Source organism: Poecilia latipinna, unplaced genomic scaffold (genome assembly GCF_001443285.1).
Source record: "Poecilia latipinna isolate Pla-1442-1.1 unplaced genomic scaffold, P_latipinna-1.0 Scaffold876, whole genome shotgun sequence".
Lineage (NCBI taxonomy): Eukaryota > Metazoa > Chordata > Actinopteri > Cyprinodontiformes > Poeciliidae > Poecilia > Poecilia latipinna.
Genome location: NW_015113492.1, coordinates 192084 through 217911, shown reverse-complemented (window position 1 = coordinate 217911; position 25828 = coordinate 192084). Strand labels below are relative to the sequence as shown.

The 25828-nt window shown below is 39.3% G+C and overlaps 2 protein-coding genes across 3 annotated transcripts in view; one reads left to right on the top strand and one right to left on the bottom strand.

The window, feature by feature from the left end:
- Positions 1–21496, top strand: part of creb3l1 (cAMP responsive element binding protein 3-like 1) — a 31299-nt gene extending 9803 nt beyond the window's left edge. The window contains exons 2-13 of one of the 2 annotated variants that reach the window (XM_015048340.1): positions 2171–2303; positions 3818–3904; positions 10481–10635; positions 10749–10830; positions 11382–11575; positions 11891–12037; positions 12865–12923; positions 14787–14855; positions 17204–17306; positions 17563–17722; positions 19648–19816; positions 19903–21496. In XM_015048340.1, coding sequence (XP_014903826.1) covers positions 2171–2303; positions 3818–3904; positions 10481–10635; positions 10749–10830; positions 11382–11575; positions 11891–12037; positions 12865–12923; positions 14787–14855; positions 17204–17306; positions 17563–17722; positions 19648–19816; positions 19903–19939 — 1395 coding nt within the window. In that variant the 3' untranslated portion in view covers positions 19940–21496. The remainder of the gene's footprint in view (positions 1–2170; positions 2304–3817; positions 3905–10480; positions 10636–10748; positions 10831–11381; positions 11576–11890; positions 12038–12864; positions 12924–14786; positions 14856–17203; positions 17307–17562; positions 17723–19647; positions 19817–19902) is intronic. The other variant, XM_015048341.1, reaches the window with a different exon arrangement.
- Positions 21150–25656, bottom strand: harbi1 (harbinger transposase derived 1). Its single transcript, XM_015048342.1, has 7 exons — positions 25587–25656; positions 24269–24434; positions 23963–24165; positions 23805–23892; positions 23186–23390; positions 22933–23108; positions 21150–22860 (listed from the first exon to the last, which is right to left on the bottom strand). Exons 2-7 carry the CDS (start codon positions 24431–24433, stop codon positions 22660–22662), a joined length of 1038 nt encoding a protein of 345 aa, XP_014903828.1. The 5' UTR covers position 24434; positions 25587–25656; the 3' UTR covers positions 21150–22659.
- Positions 25657–25828: the final 172 nt, after the last annotated feature.

Sequence of the window (25828 nt, the reverse complement as noted above, 5' to 3'; positions counted from 1 at the left end):
AAATGTGAATTTGTTTGCACTCCATTCCCGCATTATTATTATTTTTTCTTTAATATGCAGTGGACCCAATACTCACATAATTGGAAACAAAAACTTTTAGATTAATTAGAAGTGAAAAAAAAGAGTAAATTTGAGTCAGACTTAAAGGGTTTTTAAATAAATGTAGCTAAATTGAATTTTGGGAGTGAAAGCCAGCAACAGAGCTTTCTGACTCTGGTTTGCTTGTGTGACAAAGCCCTTTAACTTTGCACATGCAGTAAAAACCACTAAACACACATCTGTATTTATTATCCCTGGTTAAGTTTTATCATCGCCTCTGGAGAGATGCTCGCCTGCTCTGACACTTCTGGTTCTCCTTGGTGAAGAGATTAAGCTGTCTTCCAGGAAAGAAGCATGTAAATATTTTTTTTGTACATGCTGCTAATTAAATCAAGTTATTTTTGTCACTGTCTGTCTAAGGAGCCTCTAAGCAGAGGGTGTTTGGGTTCCGACCGACCCATGTGTCTGCTTTGGTTCTGCTTTCTGCATGTTTTCTGAAGAGCGGGGTGACTCATATTGTGTGTGTGCTGATCTGTGTGTGTGTGTGTGTGTAAACCAGAACACCATGTCGTCTTGAGCTTCCCGAGCACCATCTCCCAGCTCAGTGACTCATTCATCAGAACAGAGGATTAATCTGTTGATGCTGTTTTCGCCAATTGATTGACTCTTCATGGCTTCAACGGCGTCTAGATTGTCATTTTTTCTGGCACTTAGACATAAAATGTTACAGAACTGAAAATATGCGTTGATTTTTAAGTGCCGTTTTACCGATTGTGATGTTTTTCATTAAAAGATAATAGATTTTGTCTTGTAGTTTTAAAAAGCAGACAATATAAATATGTTTTCTGTAAATGTCAAATAATTGGTTAATTAAACCCAGACAATAACCAGAATAAGAACAAACACTAAAGATTGTCAATAAATATAACCTTTCAGAAGTTTAAGTAATGACGGGAATGAATTTAATATTATTTTAAGTTCTTTATTACTGTTTTCTAACTGATTTTTTGCCAAAAGCTTAATAATCATGCAACAATAACCAATATTTTCGCCAGAATAAAAATGATTTGTTTGACAGCCCTAAGTGGATTTAATATAGATCTAGCGAATTGTATATTCACACAAGCTGGGAAAGTCTTTTTGAGTCATTTCTAAACAACGTCAGCTCTGACAGCTGATTTGAAGTACAAGTTATTCAGCAGTGTTTCAAGTTGGGAAAGAAAAGCGTAACCGTATTTATCGGATGAGTGGAAATTGTGTTGCGGCGGGAGGTCAGGGTGGAGAGAAAGGTTGGAAACACCGAGGGTGAAGCCTGTCCTATACTGGAAACTACTAGAACATCAATATTACAATCGTTTTGGTTAATGCTAAGAGCTCTACAAGTAGCATTTATACTCATGCTCTTATTTTGAAGTCGGTGAAGAGTGTTTATGCTGCGGTTCCATTGCTAAAAAAGTTACTGCAAGTAACTTTTTAGCTAGCAATGCCCACGGTTGATGTTTAGATTAAACAAGGTGTGGTATTCTAAGAGGTGGTAGCATCATGATGATATTTAATTACCTGTAGTGATTAGATGGTTGAAATATAAGCAAAAATATATGTTCCATCAGGATAAAGTGGCAAGTGAGTGGCATGCATTCATTTTCCTTGATGCAGACTGGTTGAACCCCGAAGAGCATTGAAGATAAGGAAGACTGTAGATGTTAGCTTCTGCCGTAGTGCTAAGTCAACTTCCACTGTGTGTATTAATTCATATTAAGGTATAATTGGTGTTTTAAACTATTAAAATAGGTGGTAAGTATTTTAACTGTGGATCGCAAATATTTGCAGGCAGTTGTGGTCTCTAACCCTCGCGAATACCTGTGTAAAATAAGCTACAACAACATCTGACTTCAGTTTGGGATTATTAAAGTACTTTTGAACGAATACCGCAAAGGGATTTTCAACAGCCGTTGTTTTATTTGGCAGAAAACCATGTAGATGCACTACTCAGATGAGATTAAATTTAACTTCTTCGGTCTATATGGAAAAAGCTTTGCGCCAGAAAACCAACACTGGGAGGATCATGCTGTGTTTTTGATATGTTGAGATAAAATCATCTGTACCAAACTTTGCCGTTTGTGTGTTCCAGCCTTTTTCAGGTGACCAAATGGACGACTTCAGCAGTGAATTATTTAACAGTTTCTTCGACGACCATCTGCTAGAGCGCCCCCTGTTGACAGATAGAACCTCGCCTCTAAATATCGACATGGACAGCAACCCAGGTGAGTTCAGTGTAATCAAAAATTTGCATATCACTACAACAAAAAAACCAAGTCAGATATTAAAATGTAATCTGCTGAAAACACATCTTTGATTATTTTTGGATAATGCAGCATCCAGTTGCCTCACATTACAGCCAACATTTTGTGTAAAATTCCACAATCATAATTTTAAAAAAAGCCACCTCTCTTAGGCAGATTTTGAAACTCTCAACCACATTCATTTCCTTTGTTACTGGTTTATCTGCTCAGTTACTGTACCACAGGTCCTCTCAGTTTGTCGAAACTGTCATCATCCCACTGGTCTGCAATCCAAGCTGATCATTTCAAATCAGTGTCCCTGTCAGGTGTTGCCATGGTCACAACAAGAGGGGGAAAAAAATGATAAAAATACCTGAAACAAATAAGATCACTGTAATATGTCTGAAGAAAAAAAAAAAAAACACTGCAGGATCTGGAATCAAACACTGCCAGATGAGCATGAACGCTTCCACAGATGAGATCAAATTTGCTCGGGCTGAATTTAAATGTGCATCCTGTCAAAAGTTCTGTGATGCATTCATCTAAAATGATTATCTTTCACGCCGGACGCATGGACGCATTTATGAATGTCAATGAAACATGCCTTACGTACAGCATGCTAGCAGCTATAGGAGTCTTGCTTTGGGGGGCTATAAAAGTGACACAGTAGGGCTATGAAGTGCCTTGCAAAAGTATTTATAACTCTTCCACTTTCATATGCTAAAACATAATTGGATCTGATTGGGATTTTATGTGCTGGGCCAGCAAAGCAGTGCATTAATGTGAATTAAAACCCTAAAAAGCGAGGAATGTTGTCTCTGCTGCCTGAGTATTTAGTTGTTAGCGTACAACCACAGTCTTCAGATTAGTTACTGCTACAGGAGATCCTTCTTTCTCTTTGAAAATACTTGGACGGCATGAGTTATGACAACACTTAGTTTGCCTTTGGATGACAAAAGTATTTTTTAATTGAGCTGAATGAAATTTGGAGAATGTTTTTATCTAAAGTGACAGGCAAAAGTTTGCTTTCCAGACAGAAATAAGAATGTCTGAATTTGAAAATCGATGTTCGTAAATACTCTTTAGCTGTTTTGCAATTTCACACAGCAAACATTTTAGCAAAATGTGGGTCTATAATGACAATTCTTGTGGTTTGCACAGATTTCTTTTTGTGAAAAATGTTCAAATCAAGCATCATTTTCCCTCAGATTCATAATTATGACCTTCTTCCAGTTGGTCTGTCACATTAAACCCTCATAAAACATGAAGGTTGAGGTTGCGATGTGACTACATGTGGAAAAGCTCCAGGTGTATGAATAATTTTGAAGGCTCCGTTTGTGCTGTGCGCCTGCTTCATTCTGGTTGGCCGTCATTAGTGGGTCCAACGTGAGCGCATAACGTCAGGGCTCCTGAATTAAATCTTCATTAATGTCAGTCGATGTACTGAACACTGTTCCATTTTCCATCCTTCTGAGAGGGCCTTTTTAATCTCACAGATATCCAAGCAGAGCACAGCTACTCTTTGAGTGAAGACTCCGCCCCCCAGAGTCCGGCCCTGTCAATCAAAATGGACCAAGAGTCTGGTGGGTCAATGACTTTGATATTTTCAGAATTTGTGCCTGTAGATTCAGATAAAGCTCCAAAGCTTCATGCTGATCCAGCTTATCTGGGTCCGACTTAGATCAAATTTAAAGCGATGCCTGCCTTTTTAAAGGGGAAATCAAGAGAAACACACAGTAGATTCATCGTTGTAGGTGCTTCTTTCCCTTTTCTGAGTCATCTCCAACATCTCCTGCAGTCATCTTTTGTCTGTCTCTCAACCCACATGTCTTTGTCACCGTGTTTTTGTCTGTTTCTCCGTTTGTCCTGGGGATCCAGCTGTCTGAACAGCACGATCCCAGACTGAGCAGCTCTCCTCCAGCTAAGCCCTGCCCACCTAACACACACGCGCATAAACACACACAGACTGACACAATACTACGACAAGCATGTGGTTTTAAGTCTGCAGCTGTGGCTGTTGCCAAAGGAAACTCTCTTTCTCTCCTCTGTCAGGTTATCTCACTGTTTTCCAGCTCTTCTGGACTTCTTACTCACCCTTACTCCAACTAAATCCACGTTTTTGGTTCGAGTATCTGCTATCTGCTCAGCCAAAAAGACCACATTTGGCTACAAAACGGGTAGCTTGGTATAACATCAGCTTTGTAGTTAAATATAAAAAAGATTTAAAGATAATATTTTGTATGTTTTTCTTTAGTTTAGTGCTCAAGTGTGCAGATGCATGACAGACGGCTCCACAAATCGCAAAAAAACAATATTTTAGTACCTCTTGACAGCAACTGCAAGGAATTTTATTTGGATTTTATATTGCCAATAAGAGAAAAAAATGAAAACTTGTGCAAATAAAAATCTGAAAAGTGTGTATTTGTTTCCAGTCTCCCCGAGTCAATACTTCACTACATTACGCACTATTTAGAGGTGGTCCATGCAGTTGGTGTTTCCAAGGTTCCTAAGGGTATGATCACTTTGCAAGGCACTTAAACGTTTTTGTTAGATTTGTGATTTAAATCAACTACTGCATTGGCATCAAAAGCATTTTACATCCTAAAATAAATAAGACATTCCTCTCCAGATTTGTGTCAGCCTGTAAACTTAACATGTACAAGTTGCTGCCAGTTTTGGAGAACTTAATCTCTTGAGAAGCTCGGCCCGAGCTCGAGAGGAGTTAAGGATCCTTGTCCTGTTTTTGTTGCCAGACTTGCATGTAGCAAGAGTACTAAAAGCAGGAGCTGCTGCTGCTTATTAGTGAGGATGAATCAGATTAATTAGACACCTACGGATGGTAGAAGATCTTGACCTTTCAGAAGCCCAGTCCGCTCTGAGCAAAAGGGATTCATTATGTATTGGAGATAAGAGAGATCTGACAGTGGGCTGTGGTGCTGTTTAACAAGGATTCAGTTTTGAGGGAAATAAGTTACCTTCCTCACACACGGACAAAACGGCAACAGATACAATTTGGCAAATTTGATTAGATTGTTAAATCCTTCCTGTTTGTATTTCACAAAATGATTCTAACATCACAGCATTTACTCTGGAGTGTTGGAAAGGATGTTCAGACCATTGATTCAGGAGGAGCCGTGTGGCTCATGGAAAATGCATCCAAATCTTTACCCAGTTGCTGAGGGAGTCATAGCACTTGTTGTTCACTCCACATCTGTTTTGTTGATCTGCAGAAGGATTATGACCCTATCCCCGACAAGGCATTATGGGGGAGTATGGAGTATCTGGGATACTTTAAAGGTTATTCAGTCCTTGTTCAATTCAATTCAATAACACTTTATTCATCCCAAAGGAAAACTAAATGTTGTCATAACTCGTATCATTCAAGTATCTTCAGAGACATAAGAATCTCTGTCTGGTCATATGGTTAGAAAGTCGGGCAGAAAGATGTTGGCGAAGGGGAACATCTTCACCAACATCCCGCCCATTATGATCTCTCTGGATCCATGTATCCTCCTTTTCAGCTCCTCTAGGATTTGGGGCTGTAGGTCAGGAATTATTTTAGCTTTTGATATGCTAATCAGCTGCTCCCAATTGTAAAAAATACTACGGTTGTGCATCACAACAACTGTATGAAGTAAAAAACAAAAAAAAAAAAAGAAAAGAAAAAATCTTTCCAATGGCACAACATCCAAAATCAACACCTCAACAAAAGAAATGATGAACAAAAGTCTAGAAAAAGAATAAATCAGAGCCAACCCGACTGAACTGCTTCAACATGCTGCTACTATGAGCAGCATTAATCTAGAAAGACTCTGAATGACCAAGCAAGAGCAAGAGTTGTATCCACATTCAAGGGATAAGTCAAGCTTGTTCCCAATGTGCACTGGGCTTCATCATGGCTGAGGGTGTAGTTGTGGAGAGGAGGGTTTCTGGTACTTTTTCCAAATCATGTCCTGATGATGCCACCAGAAAAACATGACTCTCAGCATGCACTGAATATCATCCAAGTGGGAAGCGGCTAGGAGAGGAGTCTGAAGTCATGGGTCCCAATCAGACAAACGTGGCTCAACTATCTTGGTGTCTTGTTCATGAGGATGGAGTAGGAGCTAGTTGGACTGGAGTCTTGTCTGTAGTAAACAAGCAGTTTCCAAGTCTAACAAGGTTTGGTTTACTGGTCTGCCTAAATTCTGACCAATGACCATGAATTTTGGATCATAACCAAAAGCAAACAAGCAGCTGGAAAGAGGTTCCTCTCTAGGTTTACCAGGCTCATCCAGAGCGCTTCTTCGAGCTCTGGATAAGCTCAAAGAAGAGTTATTGCTTTTCCACATCAAAAGCAAGTAGTTAAGGTCATTTGATTAAACCTCCTCGTCGAAAGAGGCCCCTGGATAGATCCAGAACCATCCTGGAGAGACTGTATGTCCCTTCTGGCCTTAAAACACCCTGGCATTCCCTGTAAAGAGCTGGAGTATTACAGGGTTCATAGATGTTTGGATTTCCCTCTTAGAGATGGGATGGATAAATGGAAAGACCTTTCACCAATATAATATTGTGTGTTTGGTGGCATTGCTCTTCTCAGTGATATCCTATAATATTGATTATTTTTTTCTAATAGCTATTTTCTCCTCTCAGCTTTTAGTCGTAGTAGGCGTTTCTCTCATCCAGTCAAGGAGACGCTGAGCTCCCACTGCGCTGATCCATCTAATGTTTTAATACTACAGTCTCCCAGCTGAGATCAAACAAAGTCACCACCTCTCCTCTATTAGCCCCCCGTGATGACTGCCTGGAGCTTTGCTTATTAACAGTTTTCTTACCTTTGCTTTCAGCTTTTTACCGGCACAAAAAGCTTCTTGTACCTACAAAGGAGTCCCATAAACTGGTTAGAGGGAAGTTTAAGCTGCAGTTTTAATCACCAGCAGCAACTTTTACAATCGCCCAACACTGGACAGAACTACTGAAATAGGAGGTGTTTATTTAAATACAATCTTTTCCTTCTCTAGTAGTAATCTTTTTTGTTTTAATCCAACTTCTTGACCTTAGTGATGGAAGTTGTTTCTTGTGCAATGGGAGCCTTGCATGGAAAATTAGTTTTCTTCTGAATGAAGCCTCTAGTACTCATTAAAAATGTCATAGTGAGTTTCCAATCTGGCCCTGGCTTAACAAGGGCAGAGAGCTTAACAAGGCTGAGGCTAACAGCAGGACTGGCCTCATTAGCAAAAGCTTCTGTGGCGGCCTCTGATAAAGAGCACGCAGGCAGCAGGTAGTGGTGCACCGCCACCAACAGAGAAATTCCTCTGAACGTCAAAAATTATTTTGCTTCCCATTGTATTACCTTTATAACAAATTGAAAGAAGCTATTTGCTTAATAGCAAATTAAGATTAAGATTAAAATTTAGTTATTATCACTACAATATAGGGATCTGGTAAATACTAGCTTCTCAGACAGGGTTGAATTTTATCCCTAATAATTGGTTTTGGCCAAATTAATGAGGTCAAAATGTTGCCATACTAGAATCTTAACTAAGAATCAGGTGCCTTCAAAACATTTTATATACATGTATTAAAAATGAAAATGGTATCGAGCATCAACTGTTTTTCTTAGTAATAGCATGAACACTCAATAAGCTTCACATACATTGTGTGAAGACAATATAATGGTTCTAAAGACACCACAGACTTCATGGTTCTTGGTCGGTGAGGCGTCACTTACAAGGAGACATATAACATGTCTGACAGAGCACTAATTCTACTAACTCAACATTTCGTTCAGAATTTCCCTTCAGGCATGACCCAGTGGGTTTATGGACACAACGCCACAAACCTGATGAGTTGTTTTGATTTTAACTGTACATGACTCGTCATATTTGAGCCTGATGTTCTCAGTGTTTTTGCCTGAAATAAACAACAGATGTGGAATTAACGCAGCTGATGGTAATAAAACCCCTCAATTGTTTCCAGTATGCATCTCCGAAATCCAGTTATTGTTTTGGCAGGCTTGAGGACAGTGTTCCTTTCTGATACTGACACCACACATTGCAACGCTGAGCTCGCGGCTATTGACTTCATGTCAGCAGGAAGTATCCACAGGGACTCATTTTTAAGATGGATCCTCACATTGCTGATCCCTGCGGTAGTGATGGACAGCGTTAACGTTGACGCACGCCGCACACATGCACGCGTATACACAGAGCTTGTAAACTTGACAGCGTTTTACCAGCAAAACGTTGCTAGGAAACCAGGAGGCAATTAACGTGACGTTCAGGAACTGCTTGCACCTTCAGAGCCTGTTTGTTGTCTGCATGTGTGTGTGTGTGTGTGTGTGTGTGTGTGTGTGTGTGTGTGTGTGTGTGTGTGTGTGTGTGTGCGTGTGTGTGTTTGCTGTTACAAACATCAAAGTATCTGTCCTGGTGTCTAAATGTTACAAGGATAAAACACTACTCCTTTTCTACCAGAAGTCACTTTTCACTCTTTACAACTTATGTCACAGTTTCACTTTTAAAGGCAAAGTTTAAAATGTTTTATGTTGTTTTCCTAACAAGATTATTTTGGAGGCTCTCACCTTTAAAGAGGTTTGATTCAAGGCAGGTGCCATTTATGACTAAGTTTCCTTGTGGTCAATACTATGTGTCCTTTTGTAAAGTACCATGCAACTTTTCCTAATCCTGTCACATTAAAACAAAAAAGGTATTCAGATTTTATGTGAAAGGCCAACAAAAAGTCTTAACCCTCGTGCGATCCTAACATTCTGTTTACTCAAAAATGACCCGCCCCAACAAAAGCCCCAAAATAGAGCAGCTTACTTGAATTTGAAATCCAAAATCTATTTTTCATGATGAAACAATCTGTTATTTATCAATTCAACTCAATTTAATTCATTTATATCATGTAATTTTTTTTTTTGTTGCACAACACAAAAAGACGATCAACAGTATTATGCTTTTCTTTTTACAACAAACCAAGTCATAAGTTTTCTTTTACATAGTAAAAGGACGTCTGCAACTCCTTAATGTCAGCAAGTAACGATGGTCAATTTCCATAATAAATACAGGGTAATGCTAAAACAAAATAACTGTTGATGCAGCTAAAGACTCGTGAGTCACCTTATTACGCTACAAAGTGTGAAGAAGCTGGAGAAGTAATTTTAGTATAATCTCTTTAAAGGATAGTTACAATGGAAGAGACCTTCAAATCTTTTAACTTGCATGCTAAACCTCCTTATAGTCCTGTGATAACAGAGACAGATGATATAAGTTGGAAAATTGGCTGACCATAAAACTCTGCACATAACCAATCTGAGAGCATAGATGGGCAATTGTCTAATTGTCCAATCTTGTGCTACTTTGAAGCTATCCTGGTTATTTTCTCATAACTCATCACAGTTATTACAGTTTCTCTTTCTGTATCGACTTTCCTACATCCCTTTGGTGTTTGCTAGATGCTCTCGTTTAGGTGGCAGTTGTGGGATTTTGCCACAATTAGCCTCTTCCCCTTTCAGTTTTGTCTCCTCGGGAGATTGGATGTCTCTGGAGTGATGGAAAGCACCAACACCAACACTAAAATACCTCTTGCTATGTGGAGTAGACTAAACAGTGAAGTACCTGTGAGAGTCTCCTTAGCATTATACTCACAGCTTTGGTGGCCTTTGCCTGAACTGCACTGTAACCTTATAGTTGGTTCACTCAATTATGCATATTTTCTACAGTGTTTAAAGGCGGCAACTGTTTCTTTTTCCCATGAAGGATAATGAAGACGAGTTGCTGGTTCAGCCCATCTTTTATTTCAGGGTCAATACTCCTTCACGAGAAACAAATTATGCACCACAGTTGCCAAAGCAATGTTGTCCAGCAGCCTGTAATAAGCAGCCCCGACAGGAAGTGCTAGAATATTCTGGGGAAGCGCTCCCAAAGCAGGATTTAAAAGCTGCTTGTTATTTCCCATTGGCAGACCTACAGCAAAGCCTTGCTAAGGGGAAATGTGAGGATCTTTGCCTAGATTCCTTGTAGAATTTCAATTTACCGTATTGGAGGGACAGGACAATTTTCTGGGGTGAAAGTGAGGTTAAAACCTTCAAGGTAATTTAAGACTTGAGCAGCTCTAAACTACATATCAAACTATAAATTTGTCATAACAAATCTGCTATTTCCTTGTGTTTTATCTAGAATTTGACTGGAACTTCAGCCAGGACCTGTCCTCCATGCTGGTGAAACAGGAGGAGCCTGAGATCGGCCAAAGGTTAGATCCTCAGCCTCTTGAAAGCCCGCCTCTCATATTAAGCCCTGCCCCTCCCCGCACAGGGTCACCGTGGAAACGCACTGTAAGCATCCATCTGGTCAACATTTTCTGCAACTATATGAAATGCAAATAATTATTTGCTTAAAATGTTCATAAGTGCTTCTTGCTACTCTTATTTGTTTATGTTTCATCTAGGAGCGCCGTCTAGACGACATGAAGCCAGTAGCTATAAAGGACGAACCCAGAGAAAATGGACAGTATCTCAGCCTGCCCAACGGTACTCAGAACAACTCTAATATAGATAAAACTAGATGCTTGTACACACTTTGTAAACAGACAACCTTTTTCCTCATCCTTGTGTGATGTTAAACCAGGCTAGAATTAAATAACTTCAACAAAATTAAACAACCAAAATCTTTTTCTCTTTATTACTGTTTATTTAATGTCACATGCTGTTTTTATTTTTGTTTTTAATTATGTAAAGCACCTTGAAATGCCTTGATGCTGAAATGTGCTATACAAATAAAATTTGATTGATTGATTGAAAATTGGTGAAGCAGGACTTTAAAATAGGCAAATGCACACAACTACACATCATTTCCATGATAGCCAAACAATCAGAAATCAGTTCTTGGTTGTTGGAGAGGGGGTCTGAAGAGAATAACTTCTACCAAAAAAATAAAATAAACAGCCGCAGACATCCAAAACAGAAAAACTCACTGACTGCACATCGTGTTTGTCTTCTGCCCACCTTTAAAATTAATAAATCTCCCATGATTAGTCATCCCCCAAGCAGAAGCATTCATGCAACCCTTTCCTCTCTTTTAGATGACGCTCTCCAACTCCCGCCCACCCCACCCAGCAGTAACCATGGCGACAGTGACGGCTCACTACCGCCGTCCTCCCCACACCTCCCTCTCCCACCGTCCTCGCCCCAGCCACAACAGAGGCCAGGAGGTCGTGGGTCTTCCTCCTCTTCCTCGACAGCCATCTCCTCCTCACCTCTCCTCACGGCACCACATGTGAGTTCAGTCGCATCGTCTGCGCCCCATTACGTCTCCGTCGTTGTCTAGATGAAGAGCTACAACGTCGGATCGAGATTCGCTTCTGGGTTTCTGCCAGTACGGAGCGTGCTCAATAAGTCTGTCTGTCCATTGTCCAGCTCACCGGGCTGAATTTCTAAGATCAAATAAAATATATGTAGTGATTTAATGCCAGCAGACGTTCTTCACCCTGAGTGAAGCTGTAATAAAGGTTGGAAATTTGGATTGCCCTACATATATAAAGGAACATTCGCTTTTGAAATGTTTACTATCTTTCTTGGCATAATTGTGCAGAAGCTGCAGGGCTCAGGACCCCTCATGCTGACAGAGGAAGAGAAGAGGACCCTGGTAGCAGAGGGTTACCCTGTGCCAAACAAACTTCCCCTCACCAAGAGTGAGGAGAAAGCACTGAAGAGAGTTCGACGGAAGATTAAAAACAAGGTGAGGTGAAATCTGTATTTTGGTGCTGAGTGAGCAGAAGGATGGGTGGGATAGAAATTTGTGGAAGTGTTGGATGAGCAGAATGACTAGGATATCCCAGTAAGTAAGAGGAAAATGAGTGGGGTGTAGAAAAGGAGGGGGAGGAGTGGGATAAAATGGAGCGGTAGGGAACGATAAGAAGGATAACTCAAACATTAAAAGTGAGGGATGAGGGGGATGAAGAGAAGTTGTAATGAGGGGATTAAAAATGAGAATTGGGGAAAAGGAGAATGGAATGACGTTGGGAATAAAATGTGTAGTAAAGTGGGACAAAAAGAATGAGTGGAACTGAGTTGAATAGTTGGATGAGTGGGTTGCAGATAAAGAATGATGAAAATTGGGGGAGTAATAAATGTCATTGAGTATGACGGGAATAAAAAGAAAAAAATTACTCTAATAAAAAAAAGTTAAATAGATAAAAAAGGTAGTTGTGACGGATGAAAGGTATGTGGGGAGACCATAGTATTAAAGGATAAAAAGGGATGGAAAATAAGAATGACAGATTACAAGGTAATGGAGGATGAGTGGGATGAGTAGCTAAATGGAAGGTGGATTAAGGTTGATAATAAAAATATGTGGTAATGTTGGATGAGAGGAACAAAAAGGGAAGTTGTGAGGGATAAAAGAAAACAGGGACTGGTGATGAATGGCAAGATAAGGGGATAGACAGATGAGTGGGATGAGTGGAGATGACTCATGACTCAACACCTTTAATTTGGTTCAGACTTTTATAGCTTCTCTGCTGTAACTGAGGTAGAAGATTAAAAGTATACTCTGTGTTTGTTTAGATTTCAGCTCAGGAGAGTCGGAGAAAGAAGAAAGAGTATGTGGAATGTCTGGAAAAGAAGTAAGACTTCCTTTTTCCATGATTTTTTCCCTTTTAGTCCTCCTTTTTTTCATTATAGCTTACTTAAATTACATAACTTATAAATCATCCACTATAGCTGTCTAGAAAAGTGAGGCCAGCCCTCTTGCATTTTACACCCAAAAACATCCTGAAAAGGTCTTTGTCGCCAATGAGGCTTCAGGGAAGTGAATTCATAACCTTTCCTTCTGTCTTCAATCCAAAAGCCACTTTCTTTAGATATCGAGGTTTTCCCTCAGCTCACTCCACCCATGAGCCTTTTTATATTTACAAGCATTTGCTTGCTCTTGATGAGGGGGGGGAGGAAAAAAAATCCAACCCGACCAAAGAGAGAGTGAGTTGTGTAATGCTAAAGTGAACTTGGCAGCGATTGCTCAGACAGGAGCCAGCTTTTGTAGTTAGAGGTTTTCCCAGCTGCTGTAAAGTGGAGCGGAGTGAGCGGACTAAACTGCAGGCAACCTCAGGTTCTCCTGAGGTCAACAATGTTACTTTTTGATACCCACAGAGTGGTTTAATCTACTTTGTGATTCATTAACAAAAGATAAAATATTAATCGGAACTTCCCAACGCAAATTTGCTGTACTTTTCTGTGGCCAGTCCTGATGATGGCCAAACTCCAGTAACCTGCTGAACACATGGCCCAGATTCACTCAATCTCCTGTCATGGAAAATAACTGAAAATATGGATTTGCTTTTATAACCCCTTCATCACAATATGGAACAATAATAACACTGAACAGTTGAAGCAGATGGTTGCAAAATGTCTTATTAATCCCATCAGAGTAAATGCAGACGTGGTATGAATCAGAGCGCTGCTTCGCTTTACTCAATCAGTTCAACTCTATTATCCTGCTACATTACAGTTTCTTCCTTGAGAGCTCTTTAGAATAATAATAATAACAGAAAAAGACCAGATGAAATCTGAGCGAATGAGTCAAACCAGGCATGGAGGATCAGGATTAGAAAGTGTATATAGGATTAGGACGAGATCACAGCAAAGAGGCGATCAGGAAAAAAACGGAGTGAGGAGTGATTCACGAGTCTGTCAAGACTTGCTTAGGTCCGTTCTAATGTCCATTTGCAAATGCATATCAGTTCAATTATATTTTTAAACTCCAGAATTCAGTTTTCAGATATTAGAATATGACATAAGGCCAATAATCCAAGGAATTTTTCAAACTGAAAACCACAAAATAAAGGGTTTTTTTTTTTTAGGGCTGTCAATCAATTAAACTATTTAATCACAATTATTCACAAAAATGTTTTTAATCTACTGTAGCAGAATATTTGTTTATGTTTCTATTATTCTTATAAGCATTGGGATGGACAAATATGTTTCTATTAAGCAAATGTATGTTTATTGTAATTGCAATGTCAGATATGACAAATATTATCAAGATTATTTCACAGAAACATTTATAAAAAGTTCTGCGTTCTCTGATTAATTTGTTAGAAAAACTATCACGCATACACAAGAGAACTGTAATTTATCGATCAAGGGAACCGATTTGGCAGGGATTAAAGCGAGGAAACAAACAAAGTGCAGTGAATGAAATGTTATAATGTGCAATGAAATACAGAACTAAGTGCTGTTGGAATTAGGCTTATTTTTGTGCTGTTTTCACATGTTGCATTTGTTTGTACTCAAGTATTCGCATAATTATTCATGTATTCATTCAAAAGTTCAAATTTACACTTTATTACTGCTTATTGCAAGTCTTGCAGTGACTTTTGTTCACCTTTTAGGATAACTGCAGCGCTAATAAATGACTGCATCTTTTAGGGCGACACCAAACAAAATACACGTGCAGAGATATTACAATAATCTGTCTGTGTGTCCATCAGGGTGGAGAATTACACGTCAGAAAACAGCGACCTGTGGAGAAAAGTAGAAAACCTGGAGACTGCCAACAGGTGAGCTTTTACACACTTTGGCTTGCAGATATTACAACTTATCAAGAGGTTTATGTGTACTCCAAACAACTGTGACATGGGTTATCCATTTATGTAATGATGTTTGGATTACAATCAGCGACTGAGTGGCAGATAAAACAAGAGCTGGATGATGTTTTGCTGTAGGGATATAACAACCACACCTCGCCCTGTGGGTACACTGTGTTTGTCACGTTTGTGATGGTGAAAGAATCCTGGAAGTACAGCACAATACAGCATATTCCAGAGAAACACAGAAAACAACCAAAGCAAATACGAGGATAACAAGAAAATTTGGTAACTTAAAATAAGAGCAAAAGAGGACACTCTTGACCATAAACGGTCAAAGTGAAGAGTAAAATATGACGAGAGAAGGGTAAAATATTCATAAAGTTGGGGGTTAAGGTTTCCCACAGTATCAGACTTCCTCTACGCTTTTCTGCATAATCATCCTGTGTTTTGTGCAAATGTTTGTTGCTGTAAAGCTCAAGTTTGGTCTCGTCTGATAAAAGCACAATTCCAATTACAGAGCGTCCAAAGAACCTTGAAATGTTCTGTGGCCATTTTAAGCAGTTTGGGTTAGCAGTAACTATCTGCTAATAGCTAGCTTAGCTTGCTTGTGTTTTTGCCTCTGTATGGGTAAGTGCAAATTTATTGTTGGGTACCTGGACAACGTAGCAACAGTTAATCTCACAAGGATTACAATTACTTCCTCAATAGTTTTCCATGCTTACAAATATTTTCAGCACATTTTATAAATATGCAATTTCCTCTTCATGTCTGTCGTGATACAGATCTTAAATGTCATAAATAATGGTCTTAAAAATCCTTAAATGTGAGGTGGTGAATCCTGCAGAAAACCTTAATTACCGTCTCAGCAGAGTTTAGCAAACCTAAAACATTTACGTTTTTGATAGTGGGACTGAAAAAGTTTTTTTTTTCTATACTTCCAAAACAACCCGTTAACATGTAGATCGCATAATTATTTTTAAGGGGACTAGGCAGAGATACTTTTTACTTCAAGTCTAGAAATTTGAACTCTGGAGAGCTCAAATTTCCTCACTGCAATATCTCTGCACATTTACTTTACTTTTCAAAGAAATAGGGCTCGTTTTTATGGATTACTCACTGAAGGTTCTCAAACACTTCAAATGCATCAGATAGGTTCATGTAGTAGGAATCAGGGCGTTGTAGATCATTTCAGATTTTATATTGAGAGTGTGACTGCAAGATTTAAAAGAGTATAAACTCAAATTGAGCTCAGATGTGCTAAACCAGCCTCTGCTGTGTCCTCTGTTATTATAACGATATGAAACCAGTCTACTTTTATCCTGGAGTGGGTGGTTAGTTGGGTGGGTGGGTGTGGAGGAGGTAGAGGGTCTGTCTCTGTCTGTCTGAGTGCCGAGTCTGTCATTAAAGCAGCTTTCATCATGGAAGGTACCCCCCACAGCCTCCGCCTCTTCCCACTATACACGCTGATGAATATGTTTAACAACCACACGGTGGAACAATGAGCTGGCACAAAGCGAGGAAACATGAGTCAGCACGCTCACTCTCATTAAAATCCAAACAGTGTGCAGCTCTAAAAAGAGGGTCTAAATGAGCAAACCTGATTCAAGCTAAAAACGTCCCAAAATGCACCCATTAGTGGTCATTTTCTTCCCATGTGCAATTTCTTTTGGTGCTGCACGTCAACTCTGGGTGCCGTCACTTTAATAGCGACAGAGAGAATGTGGCGCTTTCTCTATGAATCAAAAATGAAAGTTATTGTGTTTAGGACTGGGAAAAAATCGAGAAAAGTTCAGGAAACGTGTGGTTCAGCGTAGCACCGAGAGCTAAAACCAACCTAAGTAAACCAAAATTTGAGGTTGCCAAAGAAAGATTTACATCATGATGGTGGATATTTACTTTAAGAAGCAATAACTTTAGCTGTAACTCGCAATGAAAGGTCTTCAAAGTCCATTAAATTTGAGCTGCATGTTACAGCTGACAATATGAAAATGTCACGTTTTAAATTTTGTCTCATTGTTTCAATTTTACACCTGAGTGAGTGCTTTGATTTTCTTTTTTTTTTATGTATTTAAAGTCTCATAATCCGGTTCTCTGTCTCCACCTAGTGGTTGGAGTGCGTCCTCACAACTGTGGATGATAGATACCATCAGAGCCCTGCTCTCCAGATTCACGCTCTCATGTCTTTTAGCTTAAAATAAAATGGACTGAAATTCACCGCATAGACATAACCATGACAACAAAGAACAAGTATAACTTTCTGTGTAAAATTTCATTTCTTTCTACTTGTTTATATCCCTTTGTGTCTGTTTTATGCCCAGGTCTCTTCTACAGCAGCTGCAGAAGCTTCAGTCTCTGATTTCAGGGAAAGTCATCCCCCGTTCATGTAAAATGGCCTCAACTCAAACAGGAACGTGCCTCATGGTAAATGTTATTGCTGCTAACAAGTATTTAACAAGTTTTATCTTCGGGTTGTCTTCCTCAGATAAAACGAGTAATTAATAAAAAAGCAAAAACAAAAGAAATCGGCAAGGGGATAAATAGTCATCTTAATTTTATCTTCATACAGGGTAAAGCACTACAGTAGTTAGCATTTAATTTGGTTGGAAATAGAGTCAGGTCTGATCAAGTTTTACTCATTATTTGTTAATGTAGGGGTTTTGGTTCTGTTTCTACGCAGATGATGGCGCTGTGTTTCGTCCTGGTGTTGGGCTCCTTCTCCCCTTGTGTCTCTCCTCTGTCTTTTTTCTCTCACTCCTCCTCTTTATCCTCATCATCCTCTCACTCCTCACCTTCTTCTCTTCCTTCACCATCGGCGGACCTCTACACGACCAGTCAGGGTAGGTAGATAAACATGCTCAACTGTTTCAGTCTACGGTCCTGCCAGAGGCCACTAGTTTACCAAGATAAACTCCCAAAGCATCATAGCGCCTCTACTGAACATTAAGCTGCTTTTCTACATCCAGTTAAAAGTCCCAACAGCATTTAGAAAATTCCACATTTATGTTTGCGATGTACAAAAAAGGCTTTTCCGTGGCTTGAGTCCCATCAGCTGATTAGCATGTAGAAAGTCTCTAATGGTTGCTATGGTTACAGGATGGTAAATATTATCATAAGCACCAGTTTGTGATATTTGATTGTGACCTTTGGAGCAAAGGTTACATTACAATCCAACACAAGGCCCACAATCTAACAAAACAAACGAACCACCCTCCCGCCCCCCAAACATTGACATTTTTAACATATTAAGACACGATGATTACTCTTTTAAATACATCCTTGAAATGAAGTACTCTCAGATTACACACCACATATTCACTTCCTTCTACCAATTGTAAATAGCTAAAGAATAATTTGACTAGTTCTATATTCAATTTAAGTTTTGTAGAAGTTTAATTCAAGCAAACAAGGACATCCTGGTCCACAGGCAACTCAGAATTACTACTGTATTATATTCTATGTCATGGAAGAGCAAGTATGAAAAGAACATTCATACTGTGACGATTTTTAAGCATTTAAATTAACTATTTTTAAAGAAAATATGCTATTTTAATTTAAGAGCGCGCTATACATCCCGAACGGTCTTATTTTGAAGGTCTAACGGAAGTCGGCTCAGTGTTTTCGCCAATATGACAATGACAATGTTGGCGAAAAATAGGACTTCTGTTTATTTTCTAGCTTATATTATTTAGGAAAGCAATTATAATTTCCTAATTAGAATTAGACCCTCAGCGAATACTCACAGTCCAAGCTAGCAACAAATTCAACAGAGAAACTGGAAGCTACCTTGTCATTAGCTGGAAGGCGACTGGCGGCTGCTGGAGGCTGAAGTATCGTTTCTTCTGAGTTGAGCGAGGACAAAACACCTTCCTTGGCCAAATATAAAGTCTAAAACACACACATTTATATATGCGTTACTCTGTGCTATTTGGAGGTTGACAATTATCCGCTTTACCTTTACGGCTTTCTCCTTCACGTCTGTTTCGACGCACCTGAGATGATGCGTTTAAGGGACTATTAGAAAAAGGAATTTTTAAAAGCGTTGTTAGCGAATGCGATGGAAACAGATTAGGAACGGTGACAAAGAATAAAAAAGAATTTAGTTTAATCTCAGAATTCTGACTTTTTTTTTTTTTTTTTTAAGAAAAATGTCCCAATTCTGACTTTTTCGGGAAAACAAAACAAATAAAAAACAACGATGCCTAAAGGGTAAAAATTAAAACTAAAAGTCAAAATATTTTTTTAAGTGGTCCTAATCCTCTTCATTATGTTATAGATTTAATTTTGATTTTAATTTTGAAACTGTAATCCTAACAAAATATTTGTAATTTGATTTCTCCTATTTTGGAATCTTAGAGAAGGTAACTAAACTTGTGTTTATGACCAAAAGCATTGAACTGCATTGAAAGCAATGTGGCTTATAAAGGATCCTACAATTAGCAGATTAATTCCTAACATTTATTATCGTTCCATTGCCCCACCCTTGTGGGAAGCCATTTAGAAGGTTTGCCATTGCGCCATCATCCTTCTATACAACCTAATATTGTTCTAAGCTTTATTTATGGGTATTAGAGTAAAAAAAGGGTAAATAAATAAGCATATCCTTTTCCATTCAGCATACTTTGTGTTGCTCTATCACATAAAACCCATTAAAATACATTAAAAGGGTTTCAATGGGAAATATAATGAGGCTAATATAATGAGGGATGTTTTAGAGGTCAAAGGTAACCCTCAGATTGAACTCCAGTGTGTTTGTGTGTTGCAGTCCGCTCCCGCAGCCTGCTCTTCTACGATGAACAGGCTCCCCTGGAGGAGAGTTTGGTACCATCAGAAGGAGAGGGGCTCCAGTCAGAGATCCACTCTCACATTCAGACCCGTCGGCATACAGCCGACGCCCACAGCAACCAGACAACTGGGCCCAAATTAGACCAAAGGTACAAACAAATCCCGAAAGCTGCAGTGATTCCACGCAGGCTCCGTGTCGGGTCTTAAACTCCTGCTTCCCCTTCCGTCTCCTCAGAGAAAGCAAACCAGGCGGAGTCTCTGAGGTTTTCTGACTCTTACATCCTCTTCCTGCTCGAAGCGCTCCGCCCGCCGGTTCCAAACCAGCGACCGTCCTCCTGTTCCCACATCGCTCCGGCTACAAATCAGCCCAACTTCAACACCCACGTCGAGCACCCTTCGTCTTTCTGTTGTACGTGAACACTCTGGATGTAAACATCAACTTTATTGTTGTTTTAATGCACTAAAAGTCTAATTTAAAGTAAGCAACTCATTTCACTGAATCAGTTTACCTACACAATGCCGTGCAAAAGTACTTCTCCACATTTTGGCACATTATTATTTTATATGATAAGCCAGCACAAAGTTGTCTTGGTCAATCTTTGCTATCTGGTTTGATGCTTTTTTTTTTACTAAAATATTCAGTTAAAAAAGCATAAGTCTCAAAATCCCATTTTTAAGAAGAATCACCTAATAAGAAAGGGCTCTTTGTTCGCTTATCATGAGTCAATGCTTGATTTTAAAATTACTAGTAGCCAGTATTACAAAGCTGCAAAATATGCTTTCAAATTTCAACTCGAAAAAGATCATTTTGAAATAATAAAACAAACAGAAAAATTGGCTAAAGTCTTGAAGGAACCAGGTTTATTTACCTAATGCTTCAGATATTGAAGCAGTGCCGTTTTAAAGTGCCTTCCTTGTTCTGCGGTCCAATATGGCCCATTTGACCGCACACATGATGCAAAATATAACAACTATATATGATAAAGATGTGTAAAATGCCTTAAAATAAGTAGCTGCCATGGCAACCCCAGTTTGCCTTGCTAAGTGGCACGTTCTCGTCTTTCTCATTTTGAAGTGTCTAAGAGAAACTAGCCACTCCATCATGTCATATTTATTCATACCCCAAGGTAACAGGAAGCCCAGGATTATTAAATAAAACATGATTTTACATGTAGATCATCTTAAAAAAGTTTAAATGTACTGAAAAATAAAATTTGGGATTTTTTTCTGAATAATAACATTTATTTATTTTAAGGCTTTTTACGCGTCTACCAGAGGTGCCAGTAAGTGTGGAGAACTGTAGCATGCATTTATGAAAAGGTCCTAGCACTTTTTTAGATTTTCAAAATAAAATACAAATTATAGGTTATTTCTGCAACTCCATCATGTAATAAGCATTTTTTTTTACTTCTAATTCTGACCAAATGTCTAATTTTTTCTTAGATTTTGGTATTTCTGGGGAAGCGTGTTCTTGTCTTTCATAAAACGGGGCCGTTCCGAGGGTAGGAAGCATCACGTCAAAGTTTTTTTTTTTTTTTTGGAAAATATAAATTGTATATGTAATATATTTGCAGCATCAAAAAAATGCATATTTAATTTATGCGGAAAAAAAATACATGTACTGATTTTTTTTTTAAAGTTAGTTTATCTTATTATTTTTTAAATAATAACAAAAAACACAAAAAGAAAACTTCTAATATATTACGAGCATTGAAAAATTAGCATATTTATTTTATGCAAAATAAAAAAGGAGATGATTTGGCATTTCAGAAGAGGTGAAGTTTTGTGGCGTAAAACTGCTGTCGCATGAATTGGGTGCTTCAGAATAAAAAAATGATTATTTTCTACATTTCTAACTTTTATTTCTTGGCCACATATTAAAAAAAATGTAAAAAAAAAAAAAAAAAAAAAAAAAAAAAATAGATCACCAATTATCATGCAGCAGCAGTGTTTGTTGTATTTATTGATTGCTTGTAGAAAGTGTGTAAATACTGATGAAGCATTCCAGGAGAAAAAGCACCACTAGTTTCAGTTTGATTGAACACTATAATGAAATCTGAAGATTTCATCACCACTATCTGTAACACAATGCTGTTCTGAAAACCCCAAACAAGTCATTTTAGTCCAAAAGCTGTGTATAATGCATTTCGCTTCATCACGGGTTTCCTCCTTTCTTTTCTTCCATTTAGTTAATTGATTTTGTCTCCATTTTGTCATCGGAAGTGAACAGAAACGCATTATGTGACTGCAGTCAGATCCACTCTCTCTCTCTCTCTCTCTCTCTCTCTCTCTCTCTCTCTCTCTCTCTCTTTTTCTCTTATTCGTCTGGGACCAAATACCAAATGTACATAATTAATAACAACTTCCAGCGTAGTTGTTGTAAATAGTGGGCCTTGTTTTTGTACTGTCATAATCCCAGATTTTAGCCTGTGGAACATCATGTGGGGAAGAAAACAGAAGGGGGTGAGGGGCATCAAAATAAAATAAATGATGATTGAGGGGTTGGGGGGCGGGGGGTCAGTTTGTAATTAACTGAGATGACACAGCAACTACACACAGTTTGATTAGTCCTAAAACCCCGGGAGGCGTTTGATTATTGCAGTTACCTGAATGTCCTGAGAAAGCAGTCAGGAGCCTCTAGGGGGCGCCAGGCTGTTTGAAATGTGTTTGGATGTGTTGTTGTCTCTGTTGTATAGCGTCCTGCATGTTCCTCCATATATATATACATATATATATATATCTATGTTATCATAGTGTAGTCAGTAGAGTAGAAATGAGCAAAATATTAAAAATCTGCATCAGCAACTCAGTGTCTGTGGACTTCATTCCTTTTTGTGTCTAACATAAAGGGATGGAGAGAGATCCATCCATCATTTGTCTGTTTTCCATCCATCCATCCATCCATCCATCCATCCATCCATCCATCCATCCATCCATCCATCCATCCATCCATCCAGTCTTTTTCTGGTCTCTGTCCTCTGTGGCTAAGTCTCTAGCTGAAGTGTTTCAGTATGATGTGTTTCCGGAGCTCCTCCGCCTCGCTGTCCCGCTCCTCCAGCGTCTGCTCGGGGCCGTTGGGCTGCTCCAGTGGCTCCGTCCTCTCCAGAGTCCAGGCGTCCAGGCCGGAATGCAGCGAGGCGTTGTGCAGAACGCAGCAGGCCAGGAGGATGGACGAGCTCCTCTCAGGAGAATACTGCTCATGATGGAGAGAAACCTTATGTCATTTTGCTTACGCAGGAATATGGAGGCTTTATTAAAACCATACCTGCAGGTTCCCTTTGATTCCGTCTAAACATCTGAATCTGGTCTGAATGGCCCTGAAAGTTCTGTCCACTATCTCGTGCGTCATGGTGTGGGCCAGGTTATACTGAAACTCTCCAGCCGTTCCTGGGCTCTCCACCGGCGTCATCAGCCACTTCTTCAAAGGATAACGTCCGTCGCCTTTCAAAGAGCAGACCCCCGTTACCGTCGGACCTCTGAAAGTCAAACGCGCGACTGCTCCTGGGAGCGCGCCTCACCCAGCAGCCAGCCCTCCTCGTTGTCCTGCAGCTGTTTGAAAATGGCTGACCTCTGCAGAATCTTGGTGTCCTGCAGGCCACCGGGCCACGTTTCAGCGCTGAGTAAAAGCCCCCGGGCATTGCAGACCAGCTGGCAGGCTATGGAGTGAAAGCCCTTCTTGTTCACGTAAGAGGAGGCATCGCTGTTCGGGGCTTTGATGGCCACCTGTTGAGGAAGGGTTAAGACAAACTTCCACCTACTTTATTCTGAATTTTGCATTGAGTGAAAACCCAGCTTCTTTAGCAATTATCTTTTTATGTTTGACCCTTCTTTCTGTGTCGTGAATCTATATAATATGTGAATTTCAATTTCTGAAATGAAAAATAGAACAAAAATCGAATTTTTTCATACTGTAATTTTTTAGATGCATCTGTATATTGAGAATAACTGAATATAGAGCATAGCTCAGGTAGCTGACTATAAAAGGCAAATCACACTTAAACCACTCTAAAGCTTGCTCTCCTGCTGCTTTACAGTTATCCCCTACTTTGTGCCCATCTTTTCTATAAAACACAATTTTCCAGGCATTGCTAAAAAAAAAAAAGTGAAGATGAGAGTCTTTTATTTTGATCAGCTAACCTGGACACAGTCGAGAACGCCGAGGACTCCTGGAAATCCTGCCACCCTCTGAAACTCCTCGAAGGAGTACTCTCTGTTGGACGGGTCTCTGTTTGAACAGCATGTTTAAGATTTCCCATAAAGGTGGTGAGTGTTAAATCAATTTGTAACATATGTACCTGTTGAAAGTGATGAACTGTGGCGCTTTCTCCACCAGAGCTTTAGTCACATTGGTCACACATCTGGACATGGACGCCTGGCTGATCCCGATTATATCCCCCATGGACGTCTGGAACGAGCCAGACGTATAGAAGCCCAACGCTGCCAACACCTGGACCTCGGGACTGATTGCTCTGGATCTCAGGGTTCTCCTGGAAAGAGTCTGCCGAATGGAAATTACGAGAGGTGGCGCAAAATGGGAACTGGAAACATCACTTCTTTTTAAGACGGAAATCTTTATAAAGTAATGATTACTAAGTGCACACCTCTCTGAGTAATTCCACCAGATACAGGATGAAGTCTCTTGGAAAGCCAAAGTTTGAGAGGAGAACGCTGTTTGAAACGGTGTCCAGGTCAAAGCGCTCCAGAGTCTTATGGCCTCGCCCGTGCAGAAGAAGATCACAGTCTAAGATGGCTATAGGGATGGCCATGCTGATGGAAAAGAAGAAGAAGAAGCACCATGCAGAAAATGTTCATTTTGTGCCAACTGAAATATCTTTGTGAAACATTGATGAGTCATTTTCAGTTCTCCTGCAGAAGAAACTAGTTTTAAGCATTTGTGTTACCATGCACTAACAGGTTACAAGGAAAGACAAAAAAAAAATCAACAATAATAAGTAAAATGAAAAGGAAAAATTTATTTTTATAATTGAAATAAAAATGTCAAAAAGACAACATGTGACACAGATAAGGCCAAAACATAACTTTTTTGGGCAAAATGCAAAAAGCTGTGTGAGACAGTGAAGTAACACCGCACTGGTATCTTCGTCACATTGACCACAAGGAAACACGGTGGTGGTAGCAGCATGCTGTGGGGCTGCCTTTCTTCAGCAGACACAGGGAAGGTGAGATCTTCTATTTAAGGGTTGAAATTACTTGAGACTGGACAGGAGGTTCACCTTCCAGCACAACAATGAAGCTAAACATGGTTTAAATCAAAGTATATACATGCATTAGAATGTCCTAGTAAAAGTCCAAGCCTAAATTCTGATAAAAATCTGTGAACATTGGGTCTCTAAACATAAAAAGCCAGTTAAGACATAACTCAAAACACTTGCAAACTGAACACCAGGCATAATTTTTCTTCTGTTTTACAACTAGGCACTACTTTGTCTGGTCTACCACAGAAAATCCCCCCCAAAATCCTGCGAAGCTTGTGGCTCTAATGTGTCAAAATGTGAAGTTCAAAGAGTGTGAATACTTCTGCAGGTACTGTGTCTGGGTTAGCTATTTCTCTTCAGGATGCTCCATTAAGGCTTTCTCGTGATTCTACGTTGTTCAATACGCTTTAAATGTATGCATGACGCATATGCATTCATTTTGGTACAATACAGCATTAACATCGTGATATGTGCTTTTTAAACAGGCAAAGAAAAGCTTTGTTAAGCCTAAAGAGGCTCAACATAGCATAACATAAACACAAGTGCTAACCCAATTTTCTATCTAGTTTTTAGCTAGCTTCGTTCCATTGGGTCTAATCTCAGCTCAATATGGTCCGCCTAACAACTCTGCAGACTCGGTGAAACTAGGTGACTTCAAGTCAACCTCTAAGCCTTTTCAATACCTTTAAAAACCATAGTTTACCTTCAGATAAGCTAGCATCTGGCAACCAAAATAAGCCAAAGGAAACTTCGTTTGCGGTATCCAATCGCAGATTCGACACAGCAAATTTAGTGTGTGTGTGTATATATATATATATATATATATATATATATATATATATATATATATATATATATATATATATATATATTTTTTTTTTTTTTTTTTTTTTTTTTCAACAAAGGGGGTCCCTGAGGGGGGGCATGTTTTATTTTTTTTTTCTG